The sequence below is a fragment of the Hoplias malabaricus genome, chromosome 5, assembly GCF_029633855.1.
Source record: "Hoplias malabaricus isolate fHopMal1 chromosome 5, fHopMal1.hap1, whole genome shotgun sequence".
Taxonomy (NCBI): domain Eukaryota; kingdom Metazoa; phylum Chordata; class Actinopteri; order Characiformes; family Erythrinidae; genus Hoplias; species Hoplias malabaricus.
Genome location: NC_089804.1, coordinates 60351842 through 60373666, shown reverse-complemented (window position 1 = coordinate 60373666; position 21825 = coordinate 60351842). Strand labels below are relative to the sequence as shown.

Here is a 21825-nt window from a genome sequence, read left to right as displayed (position 1 = left end):
AGAAGAGCGCCCTCTAAAGGCTGTGAACGGAAATGACGAGTTCATTAGAGTTTGTTCTGCTTTTTAAAGAGTGTCTTCTCTTGTCATAAAAGGCATCTCTCCTCCTCCTCATTCCCTTCTTCCTTCTCTCCCTCTCCATCTACAGACGAGTGGTCAGTAATTAAACCATCATTGTCTCAGTAACCAATAATCACAACCACATCACAGAAATATATTTCACAGTCATCTACTTAATGAACACCTCGGTTCAAAACAATGGAAATAAGAAATGACCAAAAAACACTTTGAAATCAAAAGACAACAATAAAAACATTGAAATAAAGCCTTTATTGTTGTTATTATACTTTTCTAAGCTTTAAAACTTCATCTGAAACATTAGAGCTCAGGTGAGGGAAAAAACAGAAATGATCAACACCACACTGTTAGTTATTGCTTTAACAATAAACCACTGAGAAATGATCTTCACGTTCAGAAATTCAGCAGTAAACATTCACCCCGTGTCAGAGGCCCAGGGGTGACCTCACAGCAAAATAAAACTGCACTCAAAAATATTACATCTGTAGTTTTGGCACAAACTCAGTTGCATAGTTGTTTACATGTGTTTTTAACTGAATCTAAAGTGGTTTTCTCTTATTGCAGCAGAGGCTTTCAGAAACACCTCACACACAGTGAATAATCATTAGACTAACGTCTCACTTTTCAAACCAAGAGCTCAGGACTTTTATTATACGACAGTCATCAGTGGAATTTAACTTTATTGCATTGTTTTACTGTCGGAGCAAAGTGCGTTATCCCCATTTCTGCCTTGTATTTGTTCTTGTGTGCCTCTTTATAACCGACATTACAATGAAGATGAGAAACTGATCAAAAGAAACGCTCCAAAATTACTTTAAAACGACATTTTTTAGAGAATATTGATTTTATTTATTTATTTATTTTTTGTGGATTGTAAAGTTAGCGGAGGTTTTGTGGAAATCAATCAAAATGAAAAACTAAATGAATGTGTTTGTAGACAGATATAAACATGACTTACACTGTACCTGGGCATCAGCCCAAAACTCCCAAGTTATCTGTGCATCCCTTTAAAGAAATAAACAAATAGCGACATGTGGAAAGACGAACCCTGGATGCACTGAAAAATACACACAATCCACCAATTTAGACATAATCTCCAATGAATAAACACTATTACAATATCATTATAATGATATACACACCCCATGAGCATTAAATACTTTTAATTTAGTGTCTTTAATACAAACGAGTCTGAGTTTTCTTTTTAGTGAATGACACTTGACTGGAACCTGTCTGTCTGTCTCACGTTAATATATTTTTCCATGTGGAGATTATGCAGAAATTGAAATCAGTACTTTATCAGTGTAAACGGTACCCAGTTCATCTGTGACCTCCCTCAGAAAAACTCAAGTAGCAGTGAGTCACAACAAAGTAACACAACCCACTCCACCAGGGAACAACTGTAAAGCATCTTCTCATAAAGAGCAGTTACTCACTTTTAACTCCCTTCAATTAAAATAAACCCACGCTAATGCTAACACGCTAAACGCCCTGTCTGAATGACCTCTGAAATGAAAGCAACAATAATCTGGAAACACACACACACAATAATACCAATAAACCATATTTCAGCAATAAAAGACACCCCAGCCGTTTCCACCACACGCCTCTGCCCCAACACAGGCAGGAATGTTAGCATTTAGCATTTTAGCCATGGTCAGAGATACAGAATTATTTATTTTTTGGAAAACAGCTTCATTAAAGCAACTTACTTGAGCAAATATTCCTTAATTTACCCACTTTCCTCTTTATTCCAGCATGTAGTCAATTAGCCAAGACATAATTCACCACTGCAGATAAGCTAATGAAGCTAACTGGCTTAGCATGGTGCTAAATACAGTTTGTGACAATGTTATCACACGTTCTATAACACAGATTAAAGCATGTTAGAATAAACATGCTACCGATGGATACATCTGCTGCATGCTACAACCTAACACTGCTCTAAATCACCAGCTCATCATAGAATTCTGGATCAATAATGCTACAAGCTAAAAGCTAATGCTAACACTGTTGTGCACTGAAATGACATCACACTGGGGGTAATTGATCTGACCTTGTGTGATATTTTTCCAAACTGTGCTAAAACCCATCAATACCAGATTTTAATAGTTGCTAACAGCATTAGCCTCAACGCTAGGCCTTGGCTGATTGACTGGGACTCTTGTTGTGAAGTGACGCTGTAAATATTAGGGTTTTTCCTTTGAATCGGGCTGATCTTGATCCGAGGGTCCGCGGGGGGTCCCCTGTACCTCAGCAGAGTTTATGGAGGTGGGTGGAGAATAGCGCTGGCGGATGGTGGACGGTGGAGTTTGCGCCGCAGTCGATGTAGCGGTAGGCCTCCAGTGTGTTCTGAGCACTTCGCACTATGTAGGATGTTTTCACTGAGGTCCTGTAGGATTCAAATAGAGTAGTCAGTACAGATACTGTCCCCATGCCCAAGGCCAAGAGTCCACCAGAGGGGTGTAAACCCCCTCAGCACTGGGCTGTGGAACAGTGGAACTGTGTTCTCTGGAGCGATGCAGCTCTATCCAAATACCACATTTAAATCAGAAATACTGAATTGTTTAAATCTTTACATTATTCCCACACAGACACTCAATGGTAGGAACATTGTATATCACGGTTATAGCAGTCAAAATGATCACAGCAAGCAGCGTTGTTAAAAGGTGATGACTTTAAAAATGTACCGATATAAAACTGATCATTTCAGCAGGTTTTATATTGAACTCTACGTATTTAAATACAGACCTATATAAACAAACGCCATTTAAGGTGGAACCGAGCACTGCAGCATTTAAGGTGGAACCGAACACTGCAGCATTTAAGGTGGAACTGAGCACTGCACCATTTAAGGTGGAACTGAGCACTGCACCATTTAAGGTGGAACTGAGCACTGCACCATTTAAGGTGGAACCGAGCGCTGCACCATTTAAGGTGGAACCGAGCGCTGCAGCATTTAAGGTGGAAAGGGCAATGAGTTTCTAATTCTGACTGAAAATTGTTCTTGTGTGTTTTTCCTGAGACGAAGTGATGAAAGAGTGCATTTCTGCAGCCACAGAGGTTCTGTCCTAATCCTGTTGTAATCATGACCCCCCCCCATGTGTGGGATGAAGTCTATGGAACATAAACAATTTCATTTTGAGACGACGGAGCAGTTTGATTCTTCATCTCAGCTTTTTTTTTTTCAGGAAGGAGAGGCACCAAAAGGAAAAAAAAAAAAAAGAAAAAGAGGAAACGAGACCAACTCACTGCATGTAAACCACGATGTTGTGGACCTTGATGCTCGCCATGGTGCAGAAAGCACTGAAACAAGGAAGAAGAAGCAAAAAGGAGGAATTCACAAAAAAAATCTTAAACACGGACCTCGAGGTCTTACAGCATCAAGAGGAAAAACAAACACGATCTAATGGCACTTTTACTAAATTTAAAAGGTTAAGAAGATTTCTATTCATTTTTTAAAACACTACATTTAAACACAAATATAAGAATTTAAACCAGTACTTACTAAACATATGACAAACTCCCACTAATCTCCATACTGACCGTATAATTCATCTACAGAGAGAGAGAAGAAATAATAAACAGGAATCCCCTGTTCGGTGCATGTTCACATTAAAATGTGAATCTGGAGCCCACCAACCCACACACTGTGAAACAAGACCCCAGTCAGTTCTCTGTGCGCTGCCTGAGTCAGAAACACGGGATAAAACGAGTCGTTCTGATTCTGCTCCGCTTCTGACGTCAAGTTTAGAGACTTTAGAATGGCCCCGCCCCCTCGTCTGAGTCTGTCCAATCACAGCGCTGGACCCGTGTTTATGTGAGAGCACAAAGACGAGGTTAAACGCAGCATAACAGACAAAACGAGCGCGGAGAAATAAGAGCACTGAGTAAAAACGGAGAAGAAAGAGAACAGAGTGAAAACGGCTAAAAACCAGAGCTTCTGCTCCTCGCTCCTCACTGCTGTGCGCTCGGGGTCGGGGTGAACAGCGAGCGGCTCATTATCATTTAAAGGAACAGGTGCTGAAAGCGGGCGTTCTGAACAGGGGCTGTTTACACAGGGGGAGAACACTGCTGTGGGGCTCGTGGGTTTTAAAGGAACACTGTGCAGAAAGAAAACTCAATAATCTTATAAAGTTTAGCGGATTATTTTGCTTTGTTCAAGAAATTAAGCTAAAAATGATCTGCTAACAAATCAATACACTGGACTATATACACCCCAGGGCAGTAAAACACACTGGTGTGTGTGTACCTACCTGTCTCTGGCTGAGGGGCTGGATGGTGATGATGTTATCCAGCTGTTGGGTTCCTATCACCGTCTTCATGTAGAGAACCTGGCTGCTGACGCTGTCCACGTGCACCGTGAAGAAGTTAGAGTTACGGAACTGCAGACAATTCTGAGGAGTCATAATTCAGTCGACTACATAAGACATCAAAGGAAACATCACATTATCAATAATGCTACATGCTACAAGCTAACACTGCCCTGAATCACCGACTCATCAATCATGCTACAAGCTAAATGCTAACACCGTTGGCTAAAAGCTTCGTCAGGACGACTCACGGTCATGTTGATGAGAACTTTGCTCTTATTGTGATTGAAGAGGACGATAACAGACAGAGTCCCTCCATCCTCCACCAGCACAGGGCGGGGGAACAGGAAGAACGCCACCAGAACCGAGACCAGCAAACACACAATCACCGACAGACCCACATACAGCTTCCTGTAAACAACAACAACTAGGATTAGAGCTGAAAGCTCCACAGCTGGGGTGCTTCATTAAAACTCAACGGTCAACAGGAGGCTGGAGTTCAGGGGCCAGATTATTTGACAAGTGTGAACAGAACCCAATCCAGATTAAAAAACACATATTAATGCCAGGTGTGAACAGAGCCCCAGTGGCCTGAATGTATCAGTGAAGCTGAACCTGTTTGAAACCATGTGTTTTATTTAGGGATGACAGACCAGTTAGATTGTTTTCTTTAGTTGAAATAAAGTTACAATAAATGTTCTCCATCTTAAGCCCTATTTGGACGGGACTGAAACTCCTGTAGTAATTACGTTAACCCGAGTCCACAGGTAGAACTAATCCCACCTGAATAGGGCTTTAAATACTGTTTGTAATTGTTTCTGTGGTGGTAGAAATGACTGACTGCACACACATCTGCATCATGAGTGACTCTAATGAGGTGAGGGGGATGTACTGCTCTGTACTCACGTCCTCTGCGGCTGCAGTCTCTGGTCACTGTAGGGAATCAATGCCACCAGCTCGTTCACCTGACCTGGGAACATCAACAACAAGAAAACAGGGGTCAGAAATCACTCCAAACACTCTCCTCCAACACTGAGCACGCAGAGGTGATCAATAACTCTGATCAGCTGATCAATACAGGCCTCAACATTCACTGTCCACCCTCTCAGCCCCTCTGACCACACAGGAGCACTTTACAACTCTAAAATTACAGACTGGAGTCTGTGCTGGGGGGTTTTCTGATAAAGTGGCCAGTGAGTGTCAGTAGAAGGGGGGTGTTTCTGATAAAGTGGCCAGTGAGTGTCAGTAGAGGGGGGGTGTTTCTGATAAAGTGGCCAGTGAGTGTCAGTAGAGGGGGGGTGTTTCTGATAAAGTGGCCAGTGAGTGTCAGTAGAGGGGGGGTGTTTCTGATAAAGTGGCCAGTGAGTGTCAGTAGAGGGGGGGTGTTTCTGATAAAGTGGCCAGTGAGTGTCAGTAGAGGGGGGGTGTTTCTGATAAAGTGGCCAGTGAGTGTCAGTAGAGGGGGGGTGTTTCTGATAAAGTGGCCAGTGTGTGTCAGTAGAGGGGGGTGTTTCTGATAAAGTGGCCAGTGTGTGTCAGTAGAGGGGGGGTGTTTCTGATAAAGTGGCCAGTGTGTGTCAGTAGAGGGGGGTGTTTCTGATAAAGTGGCCAGTGTGTGTCAGTAGAGGGGGGGTGTTTCTGATAAAGTGGCCAGTGAGTGTCAGTAGAAGGGGGGTGTTTCTGATAAAGTGGCCAGTGAGTGTCAGTAGAGGGGGGGGTGTTTCTGATAAAGTGGCCAGTGAGTGTCAGTAGAGGGGGGGTGTTTCTGATAAAGTGGCCAGTGAGTGTCAGTAGAGGGGGGGTGTTTCTGATAAAGTGGCCAGTGAGTGTCAGTAGAGGGGGGGTGTTTCTGATAAAGTGGCCAGTGAGTGTCAGTAGAGGGGGGGTGTTTCTGATAAAGTGGCCAGTGAGTGTCAGTAGAGGGGGGTGTTTCTGATAAAGTGGCCAGTGAGTGTCCGTAGAGGGGGGTGTTTCTGATAAAGTGGCCAGTGAGTGTCAGTAGAGGGGGGGTGTTTCTGATAAAGTGGCCAGTGAGTGTCCGTAGAGGGGGGTGTTTCTGATAAAGTGGCCAGTGAGTGTCCGTAGAGGGGGGTGTTTCTGATAAAGTGGCCAGTGAGTGTCAGTAGAAGGGGGGGTGTTTCTGATAAAGTGGCCAGTGAGTGTCAATAGAAGGGGGGTGTTTCTGATAAAGTGGCAAGTGAGTGTCAGTAGAGGGGGGTGTTTCTGATAAAGTGGCCAGTGAGTGTCAGTAGAGGGGGGGTGTTTCTGATAAAGTGGCCAGTGAGTGTCAGTAGAGGGGGGGTGTTTCTGATAAAGTGGCCAGTGAGTGTCAGTAGAGGGGGGGTGTTTCTGATAAAGTGGCCAGTGAGTGTCAGTAGAGGGGGGGTGTTTCTGATAAAGTGGCCAGTGAGTGTCAGTAGAGGGGGGTGTTTCTGATAAAGTGGCCAGTGAGTGTCCGTAGAGGGGGGTGTTTCTGATAAAGTGGCCAGTGAGTGTCAGTAGAAGGGGGGTGTTTCTGATAAAGTGGCAAGTGAGTGTCAGTAGAGGGGGGTGTTTCTGATAAAGTGGCCAGTGAGTGTCAGTAGAGGGGGGGTGTTTCTGATAAAGTGGCCAGTGAGTGTCAGTAGAGGGGGGGTGTTTCTGATAAAGTGGCAAGTGAGTGTCAGTAGAGGGGGGGTGTTTCTGATAAAGTGGCCAGTGAGTGTCAGTAGAGGGGGGGTGTTTCTGATAAAGTGGCCAGTGAGTGTCAGTAGAGGGGGGGTGTTTCTGATAAAGTGGCCAGTGAGTGTCAGTAGAGGGGGGGTGTTTCTGATAAAGTGGCCAGTGAGTGTCAGTAGAGGGGGGGTGTTTCTGATAAAGTGGCCAGTGAGTGTCAGTAGAGGGGGGGTGTTTCTGATAAAGTGGCCAGTGAGTGTCAGTAGAGGGGGGGTGTTTCTGATAAAGTGGCCAGCGAGTGTCAGTAGAGGGGGGGTGTTTCTGATAAAGTGGCCAGCGAGTGTCAGTAGAGGGGGGGTGTTTCTGATAAAGTGGCCAGCGAGTGTCAGTAGAGGGGGGGTGTTTCTGATAAAGTGGCCAGTGAGTGTCCGTAGAGGGGGGTGTTTCTGATAAAGTGGCCAGTGAGTGTCCGTAGAGGGGGGTGTTTCTGATAAAGTGGCCAGTGAGTGTCAATAGAAGGGGGTGTTTCTGATAAAGTGGCCAGTGAGTGTCAGTAGAGGGGGGTGTTTCTGATAAAGTGGCCGCTGGGTGTAGCTGACCTGAAGGGATGCGTCCCGAGCCCTGGCAGGTGGGGCAGGTGATACTGTCTCGTCCAGTGAATTCTACGTAGGGGAACTCTGCGATGTCCTCCTGTCTGTCCAGTCCCCCGAGGGAGTCGTCATCGTGGGTGGACTCTCCACCGTGTACGCAGCCGTGCTGAGGGACAGGAAGCAGCGTTCTGCAGCTCTGGGACAAGTGTGCGCCCATCAGACGCCAGAACACACAGAACTCCCTCTGAAACACCTGAGAACAAGGAAATGGAGCGGTCAGAGACACGGTCAGAGCAGAACTCCCTTCCCACAATAACACCACTGTGCTCCACCACAATGGCTTCTGGCACGAAGAAACGAATAAAAATTTTCCCTTCAAGATGTCTCCTCTCCATGTGCTGCTCTGCAGTGGTTTGCTCTGGAAACCGCTCTAATGTGTTTCCGAAGCCCCAGTGTCTGTAAATGGGTAAAAAAACAAAGTGTCTGGGTCCGGTGCTAGGCTTTCTCTCTCTCTGCTCACGGCAGAGAAACGCCATCTGGAGGTTTTTAGACAACGGGGAGACTCCAAACGCTGAAAAGCACCAACCGAGATGAGGATGTGGCTCTATTCCTGCACCATAGGGGGGTAACACTAACTTATTTGTGCTGTTACAGTTACATTACTTAAGGTGGAACTGACTCTAAATTCAGGAGAGCGCTAACTGCATGAAAGTAAACACAGAGCGAAAGTGCTACAAAACTAAACAGCTCGAGTTACACATGAGTTTCTGTGGGAATTCAAACAGTGAATAAACACTTACAGACAATTTACACTTCAGACACCAACAAGATACAGTCGCTTCTTACTCACACACACCGCTCCACCTTAAAAAATACAGTCGCTTCTTACTCACACACACCACTCCACCTTAAAAGATACAGTCGCTTCTTACTCACACACACCGCTCCACCTTAAAAGATACAGTCGCTTCTTACTCACACACACCACTCCACCTTAAAAGATACAGTCGCTTCTTACTCACACACACCGCTCCACCTTAAAAGATACAGTCACTTCTTACTCACACACACCGCTCCACCTTAAAAGATACAGTCGCTTCTTACTCACACACACCGCTCCACATTAAAAGATACAGTCGCTTCTTACTCACACACACCGCTCCACCTTAAAAGATACAGTCGCTTCTTACTCACACACACCGCTCCACCTTAAAAGATAGTCGCTTCTTACTCACACACACCACTCCACATTAAAAGATACAGTCACTTCTTACTCACACACACCGCTCCACCTTAAAAGATACAGTCGCTTCTTACTCACACACACCGCTCCACCTTAAAAGATAGTCGCTTCTTACTCACACACACCACTCCACATTAAAAGATACAGTCACTTCTTACTCACACACACCGCTCCACCTTAAAAGATACAGTCGCTTCTTACTCACACACACCGCTCCACCTTAAAAGATAGTCGCTTCTTACTCACACACACCGCTCCACCTTAAAAGATACAGTCGCTTCTTACTCACACACACCACTCCACCTTAAAAGATACAGTCGCTTCTTACTCACACACACCGCTCCACCTTAAAAGATACAGTCACTTCTTACTCACACACACCGCTCCACCTTAAAAGATACAGTCGCTTCTTACTCACACACACCGCTCCACATTAAAAGATACAGTCGCTTCTTACTCACACACACCGCTCCACCTTAAAAGATACAGTCGCTTCTTACTCACACACACCGCTCCACCTTAAAAGATAGTCGCTTCTTACTCACACACACCACTCCACATTAAAAGATACAGTCACTTCTTACTCACACACACCGCTCCACCTTAAAAGATACAGTCGCTTCTTACTCACACACACCGCTCCACCTTAAAAGATAGTCGCTTCTTACTCACACACACCACTCCACATTAAAAGATACAGTCACTTCTTACTCACACACACCGCTCCACCTTAAAAGATACAGTCGCTTCTTACTCACACACACCACTCCACCTTAAAAGATACAGTCGCTTCTTACTCACACACACCGCTCCACCTTAAAAGATACAGTCACTTCTTACTCACACACACCGCTCCACCTTAAAAGATACAGTCGCTTCTTACTCACACACACCGCTCCACATTAAAAGATACAGTCGCTTCTTACTCACACACACCGCTCCACCTTAAAAGATACAGTCGCTTCTTACTCACACACACCGCTCCACCTTAAAAGATACTGTCACTTCTTACTCACACACACCGCTCCACCTTAAAAGATACAGTCGCTTCTTACTCGCACACACCGCTCCACCTTAAAAGATAGTCGCTTCTTACTCACACACACCACTCCACATTAAAAGATACAGTCGCTTCTTACTCACACACACCGCTCCACCTTAAAAGATACAGTCGCTTCTTACTCACACACACCGCTCCACCTTAAAAGATACAGTCGCTTCTTACTCACACACACCGCTCCACATTAAAAGATACAGTCGCTTCTTACTCACACACACCGCTCCACCTTAAAAGATAGTCGCTTCTTACTCACACACACCACTCCACCTTAAAAGATACAGTCGCTTCTTACTCACACACACCGCTCCACCTTAAAAGATACAGTCGCTTCTTACTCACACACACCGCTCCACATTAAAAGACACTTAGCTTCAGAACATAAACAATCCAGAGAGAACTGTGTATCCTTCACCTTAAAAGATACAGTTGCTGTAAAAAAACCTTTTAAAATGTTCCCTCAAAATGTCCCTTAAAAAATGTCCTGTAATTAAGGGACGTAAAAGCTCCCCTTAAAAACACACAGAGGGTAACTGAGGTTTTTGGAGCTGAGTGTGTTCCCATTAAACTATCCAACAAAATACATCTATCTTCAAAAGAGTGACTTTACAAAACTTCTTCAGTGGAATGTGAAAATAATTTAGTCATTTTGGAGTGTTTCTATTGGTCATTCATCATGAGATTTACACACAGTGTGAAGGACATCAAATGATGTAAACTACACACACACACACACACACACACACACACACACAGATAACACAGGAAACTCATGAAGTGCAGATACAAGTGTGAAACAAGTGAATAATAAACAGCAAATACACCACAAAAACACAAACAAACAAATGACATTAAAGAGACACACCCCTCTCCACAGGAACCTGTCAATCATCAATTAACCTTTATTTTCCCTCAGAAATACACTGAGGGTGACCTTCAAATTCACTGCAGCTGGGGATTTACAACAGAAAATAACACAAAATAAACTGAAATGTAAGTGAATAGTGTTCAATGTAAAAGAACAGAAGTAAATATTACTGTAAATCAGAGAGTAGAATAACGAAAGAATAAAGCGTTATAAAGTCATTTTAAAAGTCAGATTAGGAGGGGTTTGTGTTTTTATCGAAGCAGAGAGGTGTTCACTGGAGGAGAAACGCCTCGATTCAATAAAGACATGGACATTGATCAGAAGCTGATGTGAACATTGAAATACCGACACCGTGACTGTAGATAACCCGCTCCTGCGCTATTCCTTTACTCAATTACAGCCTTAAACCGCAGCGGAAACACTTTAAACAGGCGGCGGAGACCCCTCCCTCTCCCTCAGCGCGGGTTAAAGACTTTAATATCGCTTTAATGTGTCTTTATTTACTAAACTACTACAAAATACAGCAATAACACGTCTCACGGTCGCTGCTGTAGTTAAATAACGCCGGGGCGGTTTAAGGAGAGTGATCTTACCCGATGTGGAGCTCTGAATGTAGACTTTAATGTGTGTTTAATAGTTTATTTGTAGAGTTTGTGGAGTGTGTTCTGCCGCCGCTGCAGTTTCATCTCGGCTCTGTTTCCTCTCTATTTACTTACAGCAGCGCCGCCGCTTCTCTACTGCCACCTATGGCCACCGGCAGTATTACACTCTCCAAACATACACCTCTGCATTTCTGTGAACATTCATTAATTCATTCACTCTTTCATTTATTCATTTTCTGTAGCTTCATCCAACGGTGGCAGGGTATCACACACTCACCCAGTCACTCACACACTCACCCAGTCACTCACACACTCACCCAGTCACTCACACACTGAGGGCCTGAGATGTGTAAAGCTCTCCAGCTCTGGAGTGATGGGGTTCCTCTGGTGTGTGGAACAGTGGAACTGTGTTCTCTGGAGCGATGGGGTTTCTCTGGTGTGTGGAACAGTGGAACTGTGTTCTCTGGAGTGATGGGGTTCCTCTGGTGTGTGGAACAGTGGAACTGTGTTCTCTGAAGTGATGGAGTTCCTCTGGTGTGTGGAACAGTGGAACTGTGTTCTCTGGAGTGATGGGGTTCCTCTGGTGTGTGGAACAGTGGAACTGTGGTGATGGGGTTCCTCTGGTGTGTGGAACAGTGGAACTGTGTTCTCTGAAGTCATGGAGTTCCTCTGGTGTGTGGAACAGTGGAACTGTGTTCTCTGGAGTGATGGGGTTCCTCTGGTGTGTGGAACAGTGGAACTGTGTTCTCTGGAGTGATGGGGTTCCTCTGGTGTGTGGAACAGTGGAACTGTGTTCTCTGGAGTGATGGGGTTCCTCTGGTGTGTGGAACAGTGGAACTGTGTTCTCTGGAGTGATGGGGTTCCTCTGGTGTGTGGAACAGTGGAACTGTGGTGATGGGGTTCCTCTGGTGTGTGGAACAGTGGAACTGTGTTCTCTGGAGTGTTGGAGTTCCTCTGGTGTGTGGAACAGTGGAACTGTGTTCTCTGGAGTGATGGGGTTCCTCTGGTGTGTGGAACAGTGGAACTGTGTTTTCTGAAGTGATGGAGTTCCTCTGGTGTGTGGAACAGTGGAACTGTGTTCTCTGAAGTGATGGAGTTCCTCTGGTGTGTGGAACAGTGGAACTGTGTTCTCTGGAGTGATGGAGTTCCTCTGGTGTGTGGAACAGTGGAACTGTGTTCTCTGGAGTGATGGGGTTCCTCTGGTGTGTGGAACAGTGGAACTGTGTTCTCTGAAGTGATGGAGTTCCTCTGGTGTGTGGAACAGTGGAACTGTGTTCTCTGGAGTGATGGGGTTCCTCTGGTGTGTGGAACAGTGGAACTGTGTTCTCTGGAGTGATGGGGTTCCTCTGGTGTGTGGAACAGTGGAACTGTGTTCTCTGGAGTGATGGGGTTCCTCTGGTGTGTGGAACAGTGGAACTGTGTTCTCTGAAGTGATGGAGTTCCTCTGGTGTGTGGAACAGTGGAACTGTGTTCTCTGGAGTGATGGGGTTCCTCTGGTGTGTGGAACAGTGGAACTGTGGTGATGGGGTTCCTCTGGTGTGTGGAACAGTGGAACTGTGTTCTCTGGAGTGTTGGAGTTCCTCTGGTGTGTGGAACAGTGGAACTGTGTTCTCTGGAGTGATGGGGTTCCTCCGGTGTGTGGAACAGTGGAACTGTGTTCTCTGAAATGATGGAGTTCCTCTGGTGTGTGGAACAGTGGAACTGTGTTCTCTGGAGTGATGGGGTTCCTCTGGTGTGTGGAACAGTGGAACTGTGTTCTCTGGAGTGATGGGGTTCCTCTGGTGTGTGGAACAGTGGAACTGTGGTGATGGAGTTCCTCTGATGTGTGGAACAGTGGAACTGTGTTCTCTGGAGTGATGGGGTTCCTCTGGTGTGTGGAACAGTGGAACTGTGTTCTCTGGAGTGATGGGGTTCCTCTGGTGTGTGGAACAGTGGAACTGTGTTCTCTGGAGCGATGGGGTTTCTCTGGTGTGTGGAACAGTGGAACTGTGTTCTCTGGAGTGATGGGGTTCCTCTGGTGTGTGGAACAGTGGAACTGTGTTGATGGGGTTCCTCTGGTGTGTGGAACAGTGGAACTGTGTTCTCTGGAGTGTTGGAGTTCCTCTGGTGTGTGGAACAGTGGAACTGTGTTCTCTGGAGTGATGGGGTTCCTCTGGTGTGTGGAACAGTGGAACTGTGTTCTCTGAAGTGATGGAGTTCCTCTGGTGTGTGGAACAGTGGAACTGTGTTCTCTGGAGTGATGGGGTTCCTCTGGTGTGTGGAACAGTGGAACTGTGGTGATGGGGTTCCTCTGGTGTGTGGAACAGTGGAACTGTGTTCTCTGAAGTCATGGAGTTCCTCTGGTGTGTGGAACAGTGGAACTGTGTTCTCTGGAGTGATGGGGTTCCTCTGGTGTGTGGAACAGTGGAACTGTGTTCTCTGGAGTGATGGGGTTCCTCTGGTGTGTGGAACAGTGGAACTGTGTTCTCTGGAGTGATGGGGTTCCTCTGGTGTGTGGAACAGTGGAACTGTGTTCTCTGGAGTGATGGGGTTCCTCTGGTGTGTGGAACAGTGGAACTGTGGTGATGGGGTTCCTCTGGTGTGTGGAACAGTGGAACTGTGTTCTCTGGAGTGTTGGAGTTCCTCTGGTGTGTGGAACAGTGGAACTGTGTTCTCTGGAGTGATGGGGTTCCTCTGGTGTGTGGAACAGTGGAACTGTGTTTTCTGAAGTGATGGAGTTCCTCTGGTGTGTGGAACAGTGGAACTGTGTTCTCTGAAGTGATGGAGTTCCTCTGGTGTGTGGAACAGTGGAACTGTGTTCTCTGGAGTGATGGAGTTCCTCTGGTGTGTGGAACAGTGGAACTGTGTTCTCTGGAGTGATGGGGTTCCTCTGGTGTGTGGAACAGTGGAACTGTGTTCTCTGAAGTGATGGAGTTCCTCTGGTGTGTGGAACAGTGGAACTGTGTTCTCTGGAGTGATGGGGTTCCTCTGGTGTGTGGAACAGTGGAACTGTGTTCTCTGGAGTGATGGGGTTCCTCTGGTGTGTGGAACAGTGGAACTGTGTTCTCTGGAGTGATGGGGTTCCTCTGGTGTGTGGAACAGTGGAACTGTGTTCTCTGAAGTGATGGAGTTCCTCTGGTGTGTGGAACAGTGGAACTGTGTTCTCTGGAGTGATGGGGTTCCTCTGGTGTGTGGAACAGTGGAACTGTGGTGATGGGGTTCCTCTGGTGTGTGGAACAGTGGAACTGTGTTCTCTGGAGTGTTGGAGTTCCTCTGGTGTGTGGAACAGTGGAACTGTGTTCTCTGGAGTGATGGGGTTCCTCCGGTGTGTGGAACAGTGGAACTGTGTTCTCTGAAATGATGGAGTTCCTCTGGTGTGTGGAACAGTGGAACTGTGTTCTCTGGAGTGATGGGGTTCCTCTGGTGTGTGGAACAGTGGAACTGTGTTCTCTGGAGTGATGGGGTTCCTCTGGTGTGTGGAACAGTGGAACTGTGGTGATGGAGTTCCTCTGATGTGTGGAACAGTGGAACTGTGTTCTCTGGAGTGATGGGGTTCCTCTGGTGTGTGGAACAGTGGAACTGTGTTCTCTGGAGTGATGGGGTTCCTCTGGTGTGTGGAACAGTGGAACTGTGTTCTCTGAAGTGATGGAGTTCCTCTGGTGTGTGGAACAGTGGAACTGTGTTCTCTGGAGTGTTGGAGTTCCTCTGGTGTGTGGAACAGTGGAACTGTGTTCTCTGGAGTGATGGGGTTCCTCTGGTGTGTGGAACAGTGGAACTGTGTTCTCTGAAGTGATGGAGTTCCTCTGGTGTGTGGAACAGTGGAACTGTGTTCTCTGGAGTGATGGGGTTCCTCTGGTGTGTGGAACAGTGGAACTGTGTTCTCTGGAGTGATGGGGTTCCTCTGGTGTGTGGAACAGTGGAACTGTGGTGATGGAGTTCCTCTGATGTGTGGAACAGTGGAACTGTGTTCTCTGAAGTGATGGAGTTCCTCTGGTGTGTGGAACAGTGGAACTGTGTTCAGTGGAGTGATGGGGTTCCTCTGGTGTGTGGAACAGTGGAACTGTGTTCTCTGGAGTGATGGGGTTCCTCTGGTGTGTGGAACAGTGGAACTGTGTTCTCTGGAGTGATGAGGTTCCTCTGGTGTGTGGAACAGTGGAACTGTGTTCTCTGGAGTGATGGGGATCCTCTGGTGTGTGGAACAGTGGAACTGTGTTCTCTGGAGTGATGGGGTTCCTCTAGTGTGTGGAACAGTGGAACTGTGTTCTCTGGAGTGATGGGGTTCCTCTGGTGTGTGGAACAGTGGAACTGTGTTCTCTGAAGTGATGGAGTTCCTCTGGTGTGTGGAACAGTGGAACTGTGTTCTCTGGAGTGATGGGGTTCCTCTGGTGTGTGGAACAGTGGAACTGTGTTCTCTGGAGTGATGGGGTTCCTCTGGTGTGTGGAACAGTGGAACTGTGTTCTCTGGAGTGATGGGGTTCCTCTGGTGTGTGGAACAGTGGAACTGTGGTGATGGAGTTCCTCTGATGTGTGGAACAGTGGAACTGTGTTCTCTGAAGTGATGGAGTTCCTCTGGTGTGTGGAACAGTGGAACTGTGTTCTCTGGAGTGATGGGGTTCCTCTGGTGTGTGGAACAGTGGAACTGTGTTCTCTGGAGTGATGGGGTTCCTCTGGTGTGTGGAACAGTGGAACTGTGTTCTCTGAAGTGATGGAGTTCCTCTGGTGTGTGGAACAGTGGAACTGTGTTCTCTGGAGTGATGGGGTTCCTCTGGTGTGTGGAACAGTGGAACTGTGTTCTCTGGAGTGATGGGGTTCCTCTGGTGTGTGGAACAGTGGAACTGTGGTGATGGGGTTCCTCTGGTGTGTGGAACAGTGGAACTGTGTTCTCTGGAGTGTTGGAGTTCCTCTGGTGTGTGGAACAGTGGAACTGTGTTCTCTGGAGTGATGGGGTTCCTCTGGTGTGTGGAACAGTGGAACTGTGTTCTCTGAAGTGATGGAGTTCCTCTGGTGTGTGGAACAGTGGAACTGTGTTCTCTGGAGTGATGGGGTTCCTCTGGTGTGTGGAACAGTGGAACTGTGTTCTCTGGAGTGATGGGGTTCCTCTGGTGTGTGGAACAGTGGAACTGTGTTCTCTGGAGTGATGGGGTTCCTCTGGTGTGTGGAACAGTGGAACTGTGTTCTCTGGAGTGATGGGGTTCCTCTGGTGTGTGGAACAGTGGAACTGTGTTCTCTGGAGTGATGGGGTTCCTCTGGTGTGTGGAACAGTGGAACTGTGTTCTCTGGAGTGATGGGGTTCCTCTGGTGTGTGGAACAGTGGAACTGTGTTCTCTGGAGTGATGGGGTTCCTCTGGTGTGTGGAACAGTGGAACTGTGGTGATGGAGTTCCTCTGATGTGTGGAACAGTGGAACTGTGTTCTCTGAAGTGATGGAGTTCCTCTGGTGTGTGGAACAGTGGAACTGTGTTCTCTGGAGTGATGGGGTTCCTCTGGTGTGTGGAACAGTGGAACTGTGTTCTCTGGAGTGATGGAGTTCCTCTGATGTGTGGAACAGTGGAACTGTGTTCTCTGAAGTGATGGAGTTCCTCTGGTGTGTGGAACAGTGGAACTGTGTTCTCTGGAGTGATGGGGTTCCTCTAGTGTGTGGAACAGTGGAACTGTGTTCTCTGGAGTGATGGGGTTCCTCTGGTGTGTGGAACAGTGGAACTGTGTTCTCTGAAGTGATGGAGTTCCTCTGGTGTGTGGAACAGTGGAACTGTGTTCTCTGGAGTGATGGGGTTCCTCTGGTGTGTGGAACAGTGGAACTGTGTTCTCTGGAGTGATGGGGTTCCTCTGGTGTGTGGAACAGTGGAACTGTGTTCTCTGGAGTGATGGGGTTCCTCTGGTGTGTGGAACAGTGGAACTGTGGTGATGGAGTTCCTCTGATGTGTGGAACAGTGGAACTGTGTTCTCTGAAGTGATGGAGTTCCTCTGGTGTGTGGAACAGTGGAACTGTGTTCTCTGGAGTGATGGGGTTCCTCTGGTGTGTGGAACAGTGGAACTGTGTTCTCTGGAGTGATGGGGTTCCTCTGGTGTGTGGAACAGTGGAACTGTGTTCTCTGGAGTGATGGGGTTCCTCTGGTGTGTGGAACAGTGGAACTGTGTTCTCTGGAGTGATGGGGTTCCTCTGGTGTGTGGAACAGTGGAACTGTGTTCTCTGAAGTGATGGAGTTCCTCTGGTGTGTGGAACAGTGGAACTGTGTTGATGGGGTTCCTCTGGTGTGTGGAACAGTGGAACTGTGTTCTCTGGAGTGTTGGAGTTCCTCTGGTGTGTGGAACAGTGGAACTGTGTTCTCTGGAGTGATGGGGTTCCTCTGGTGTGTGGAACAGTGGAACTGTGTTCTCTGAAGTGATGGAGTTCCTCTGGTGTGTGGAACAGTGGAACTGTGTTCTCTGGAGTGATGGGGTTCCTCTGGTGTGTGGAACAGTGGAACTGTGGTGATGGGGTTCCTCTGGTGTGTGGAACAGTGGAACTGTGTTCTCTGAAGTCATGGAGTTCCTCTGGTGTGTGGAACAGTGGAACTGTGTTCTCTGGAGTGATGGGGTTCCTCTGGTGTGTGGAACAGTGGAACTGTGTTCTCTGGAGTGATGGGGTTCCTCTGGTGTGTGGAACAGTGGAACTGTGTTCTCTGGAGTGATGGGGTTCCTCTGGTGTGTGGAACAGTGGAACTGTGTTCTCTGGAGTGATGGGGTTCCTCTGGTGTGTGGAACAGTGGAACTGTGGTGATGGGGTTCCTCTGGTGTGTGGAACAGTGGAACTGTGTTCTCTGGAGTGTTGGAGTTCCTCTGGTGTGTGGAACAGTGGAACTGTGTTCTCTGGAGTGATGGGGTTCCTCTGGTGTGTGGAACAGTGGAACTGTGTTTTCTGAAGTGATGGAGTTCCTCTGGTGTGTGGAACAGTGGAACTGTGTTCTCTGAAGTGATGGAGTTCCTCTGGTGTGTGGAACAGTGGAACTGTGTTCTCTGGAGTGATGGAGTTCCTCTGGTGTGTGGAACAGTGGAACTGTGTTCTCTGGAGTGATGGGGTTCCTCTGGTGTGTGGAACAGTGGAACTGTGTTCTCTGAAGTGATGGAGTTCCTCTGGTGTGTGGAACAGTGGAACTGTGTTCTCTGGAGTGATGGGGTTCCTCTGGTGTGTGGAACAGTGGAACTGTGTTCTCTGGAGTGATGGGGTTCCTCTGGTGTGTGGAACAGTGGAACTGTGTTCTCTGGAGTGATGGGGTTCCTCTGGTGTGTGGAACAGTGGAACTGTGTTCTCTGAAGTGATGGAGTTCCTCTGGTGTGTGGAACAGTGGAACTGTGTTCTCTGGAGTGATGGGGTTCCTCTGGTGTGTGGAACAGTGGAACTGTGGTGATGGGGTTCCTCTGGTGTGTGGAACAGTGGAACTGTGTTCTCTGGAGTGTTGGAGTTCCTCTGGTGTGTGGAACAGTGGAACTGTGTTCTCTGGAGTGATGGGGTTCCTCCGGTGTGTGGAACAGTGGAACTGTGTTCTCTGAAATGATGGAGTTCCTCTGGTGTGTGGAACAGTGGAACTGTGTTCTCTGGAGTGATGGGGTTCCTCTGGTGTGTGGAACAGTGGAACTGTGTTCTCTGGAGTGATGGGGTTCCTCTGGTGTGTGGAACAGTGGAACTGTGGTGATGGAGTTCCTCTGATGTGTGGAACAGTGGAACTGTGTTCTCTGGAGTGATGGGGTTCCTCTGGTGTGTGGAACAGTGGAACTGTGTTCTCTGGAGTGATGGGGTTCCTCTGGTGTGTGGAACAGTGGAACTGTGTTCTCTGAAGTGATGGAGTTCCTCTGGTGTGTGGAACAGTGGAACTGTGTTCTCTGGAGTGTTGGAGTTCCTCTGGTGTGTGGAACAGTGGAACTGTGTTCTCTGGAGTGATGGGGTTCCTCTGGTGTGTGGAACAGTGGAACTGTGTTCTCTGAAGTGATGGAGTTCCTCTGGTGTGTGGAACAGTGGAACTGTGTTCTCTGGAGTGATGGGGTTCCTCTGGTGTGTGGAACAGTGGAACTGTGTTCTCTGGAGTGATGGGGTTCCTCTGGTGTGTGGAACAGTGGAACTGTGGTGATGGAGTTCCTCTGATGTGTGGAACAGTGGAACTGTGTTCTCTGAAGTGATGGAGTTCCTCTGGTGTGTGGAACAGTGGAACTGTGTTCAGTGGAGTGATGGGGTTCCTCTGGTGTGTGGAACAGTGGAACTGTGTTCTCTGGAGTGATGGGGTTCCTCTGGTGTGTGGAACAGTGGAACTGTGTTCTCTGGAGTGATGAGGTTCCTCTGGTGTGTGGAACAGTGGAACTGTGTTCTCTGGAGTGATGGGGATCCTCTGGTGTGTGGAACAGTGGAACTGTGTTCTCTGGAGTGATGGGGTTCCTCTAGTGTGTGGAACAGTGGAACTGTGTTCTCTGGAGTGATGGGGTTCCTCTGGTGTGTGGAACAGTGGAACTGTGTTCTCTGAAGTGATGGAGTTCCTCTGGTGTGTGGAACAGTGGAACTGTGTTCTCTGGAGTGATGGGGTTCCTCTGGTGTGTGGAACAGTGGAACTGTGTTCTCTGGAGTGATGGGGTTCCTCTGGTGTGTGGAACAGTGGAACTGTGTTCTCTGGAGTGATGGGGTTCCTCTGGTGTGTGGAACAGTGGAACTGTGGTGATGGAGTTCCTCTGATGTGTGGAACAGTGGAACTGTGTTCTCTGAAGTGATGGAGTTCCTCTGGTGTGTGGAACAGTGGAACTGTGTTCTCTGGAGTGATGGGGTTCCTCTGGTGTGTGGAACAGTGGAACTGTGTTCTCTGGAGTGATGGGGTTCCTCTGGTGTGTGGAACAGTGGAACTGTGTTCTCTGAAGTGATGGAGTTCCTCTGGTGTGTGGAACAGTGGAACTGTGTTCTCTGGAGTGATGGGGTTCCTCTGGTGTGTGGAACAGTGGAACTGTGTTCTCTGGAGTGATGGGGTTCCTCTGGTGTGTGGAACAGTGGAACTGTGGTGATGGGGTTCCTCTGGTGTGTGGAACAGTGGAACTGTGTTCTCTGGAGTGTTGGAGTTCCTCTGGTGTGTGGAACAGTGGAACTGTGTTCTCTGGAGTGATGGGGTTCCTCTGGTGTGTGGAACAGTGGAACTGTGTTCTCTGAAGTGATGGAGTTCCTCTGGTGTGTGGAACAGTGGAACTGTGTTCTCTGGAGTGATGGGGTTCCTCTGGTGTGTGGAACAGTGGAACTGTGTTCTCTGGAGTGATGGGGTTCCTCTGGTGTGTGGAACAGTGGAACTGTGTTCTCTGGAGTGATGGGGTTCCTCTGGTGTGTGGAACAGTGGAACTGTGTTCTCTGGAGTGATGGGGTTCCTCTGGTGTGTGGAACAGTGGAACTGTGTTCTCTGGAGTGATGGGGTTCCTCTGGTGTGTGGAACAGTGGAACTGTGTTCTCTGGAGTGATGGGGTTCCTCTGGTGTGTGGAACAGTGGAACTGTGTTCTCTGGAGTGATGGGGTTCCTCTGGTGTGTGGAACAGTGGAACTGTGGTGATGGAGTTCCTCTGATGTGTGGAACAGTGGAACTGTGTTCTCTGAAGTGATGGAGTTCCTCTGGTGTGTGGAACAGTGGAACTGTGTTCTCTGGAGTGATGGGGTTCCTCTGGTGTGTGGAACAGTGGAACTGTGTTCTCTGGAGTGATGGAGTTCCTCTGATGTGTGGAACAGTGGAACTGTGTTCTCTGAAGTGATGGAGTTCCTCTGGTGTGTGGAACAGTGGAACTGTGTTCTCTGGAGTGATGGGGTTCCTCTGGTGTGTGGAACAGTGGAACTGTGTTCTCTGGAGTGATGGGGTTCCTCTGGTGTGTGGAACAGTGGAACTGTGTTCTCTGGAGTGATGGGGTTCCTCTGGTGTGTGGAACAGTGGAACTGTGTTCTCTGGAGTGATGGGGATCCTCTGGTGTGTGGAACAGTGGAACTGTGTTCTCTGGAGTGATGGGGTTCCTCTAGTGTGTGGAACAGTGGAACTGTGTTCTCTGGAGTGATGGGGTTCCTCTGGTGTGTGGAACAGTGGAACTGTGTTCTCTGAAGTGATGGAGTTCCTCTGGTGTGTGGAACAGTGGAACTGTGTTCTCTGGAGTGATGGGGTTCCTCTGGTGTGTGGAACAGTGGAACTGTGTTCTCTGGAGTGATGGGGTTCCTCTGGTGTGTGGAACAGTGGAACTGTGTTCTCTGGAGTGATGGGGTTCCTCTGGTGTGTGGAACAGTGGAACTGTGGTGATGGAGTTCCTCTGATGTGTGGAACAGTGGAACTGTGTTCTCTGAAGTGATGGAGTTCCTCTGGTGTGTGGAACAGTGGAACTGTGTTCTCTGGAGTGATGGGGTTCCTCTGGTGTGTGGAACAGTGGAACTGTGTTCTCTGGAGTGATGGGGTTCCTCTGGTGTGTGGAA

The 21825-nt window shown here is 47.8% G+C and overlaps 1 protein-coding gene across 1 annotated transcript; it reads right to left on the bottom strand.

Annotated features, from left to right (window-relative positions):
- Positions 1-328: 328 nt before the first annotated feature.
- On the bottom strand, positions 329-11527 carry tmem106c (transmembrane protein 106C). Its single transcript, XM_066673381.1, has 8 exons — positions 11395-11527; positions 7643-7886; positions 5295-5358; positions 4640-4799; positions 4332-4472; positions 3584-3633; positions 3328-3381; positions 329-2467 (listed from the first exon to the last, which is right to left on the bottom strand). Exons 2-8 carry the CDS (start codon positions 7848-7850, stop codon positions 2329-2331), a joined length of 816 nt encoding a protein of 271 aa, XP_066529478.1. The 5' UTR covers positions 7851-7886; positions 11395-11527; the 3' UTR covers positions 329-2328.
- Positions 11528-21825: the final 10298 nt, after the last annotated feature.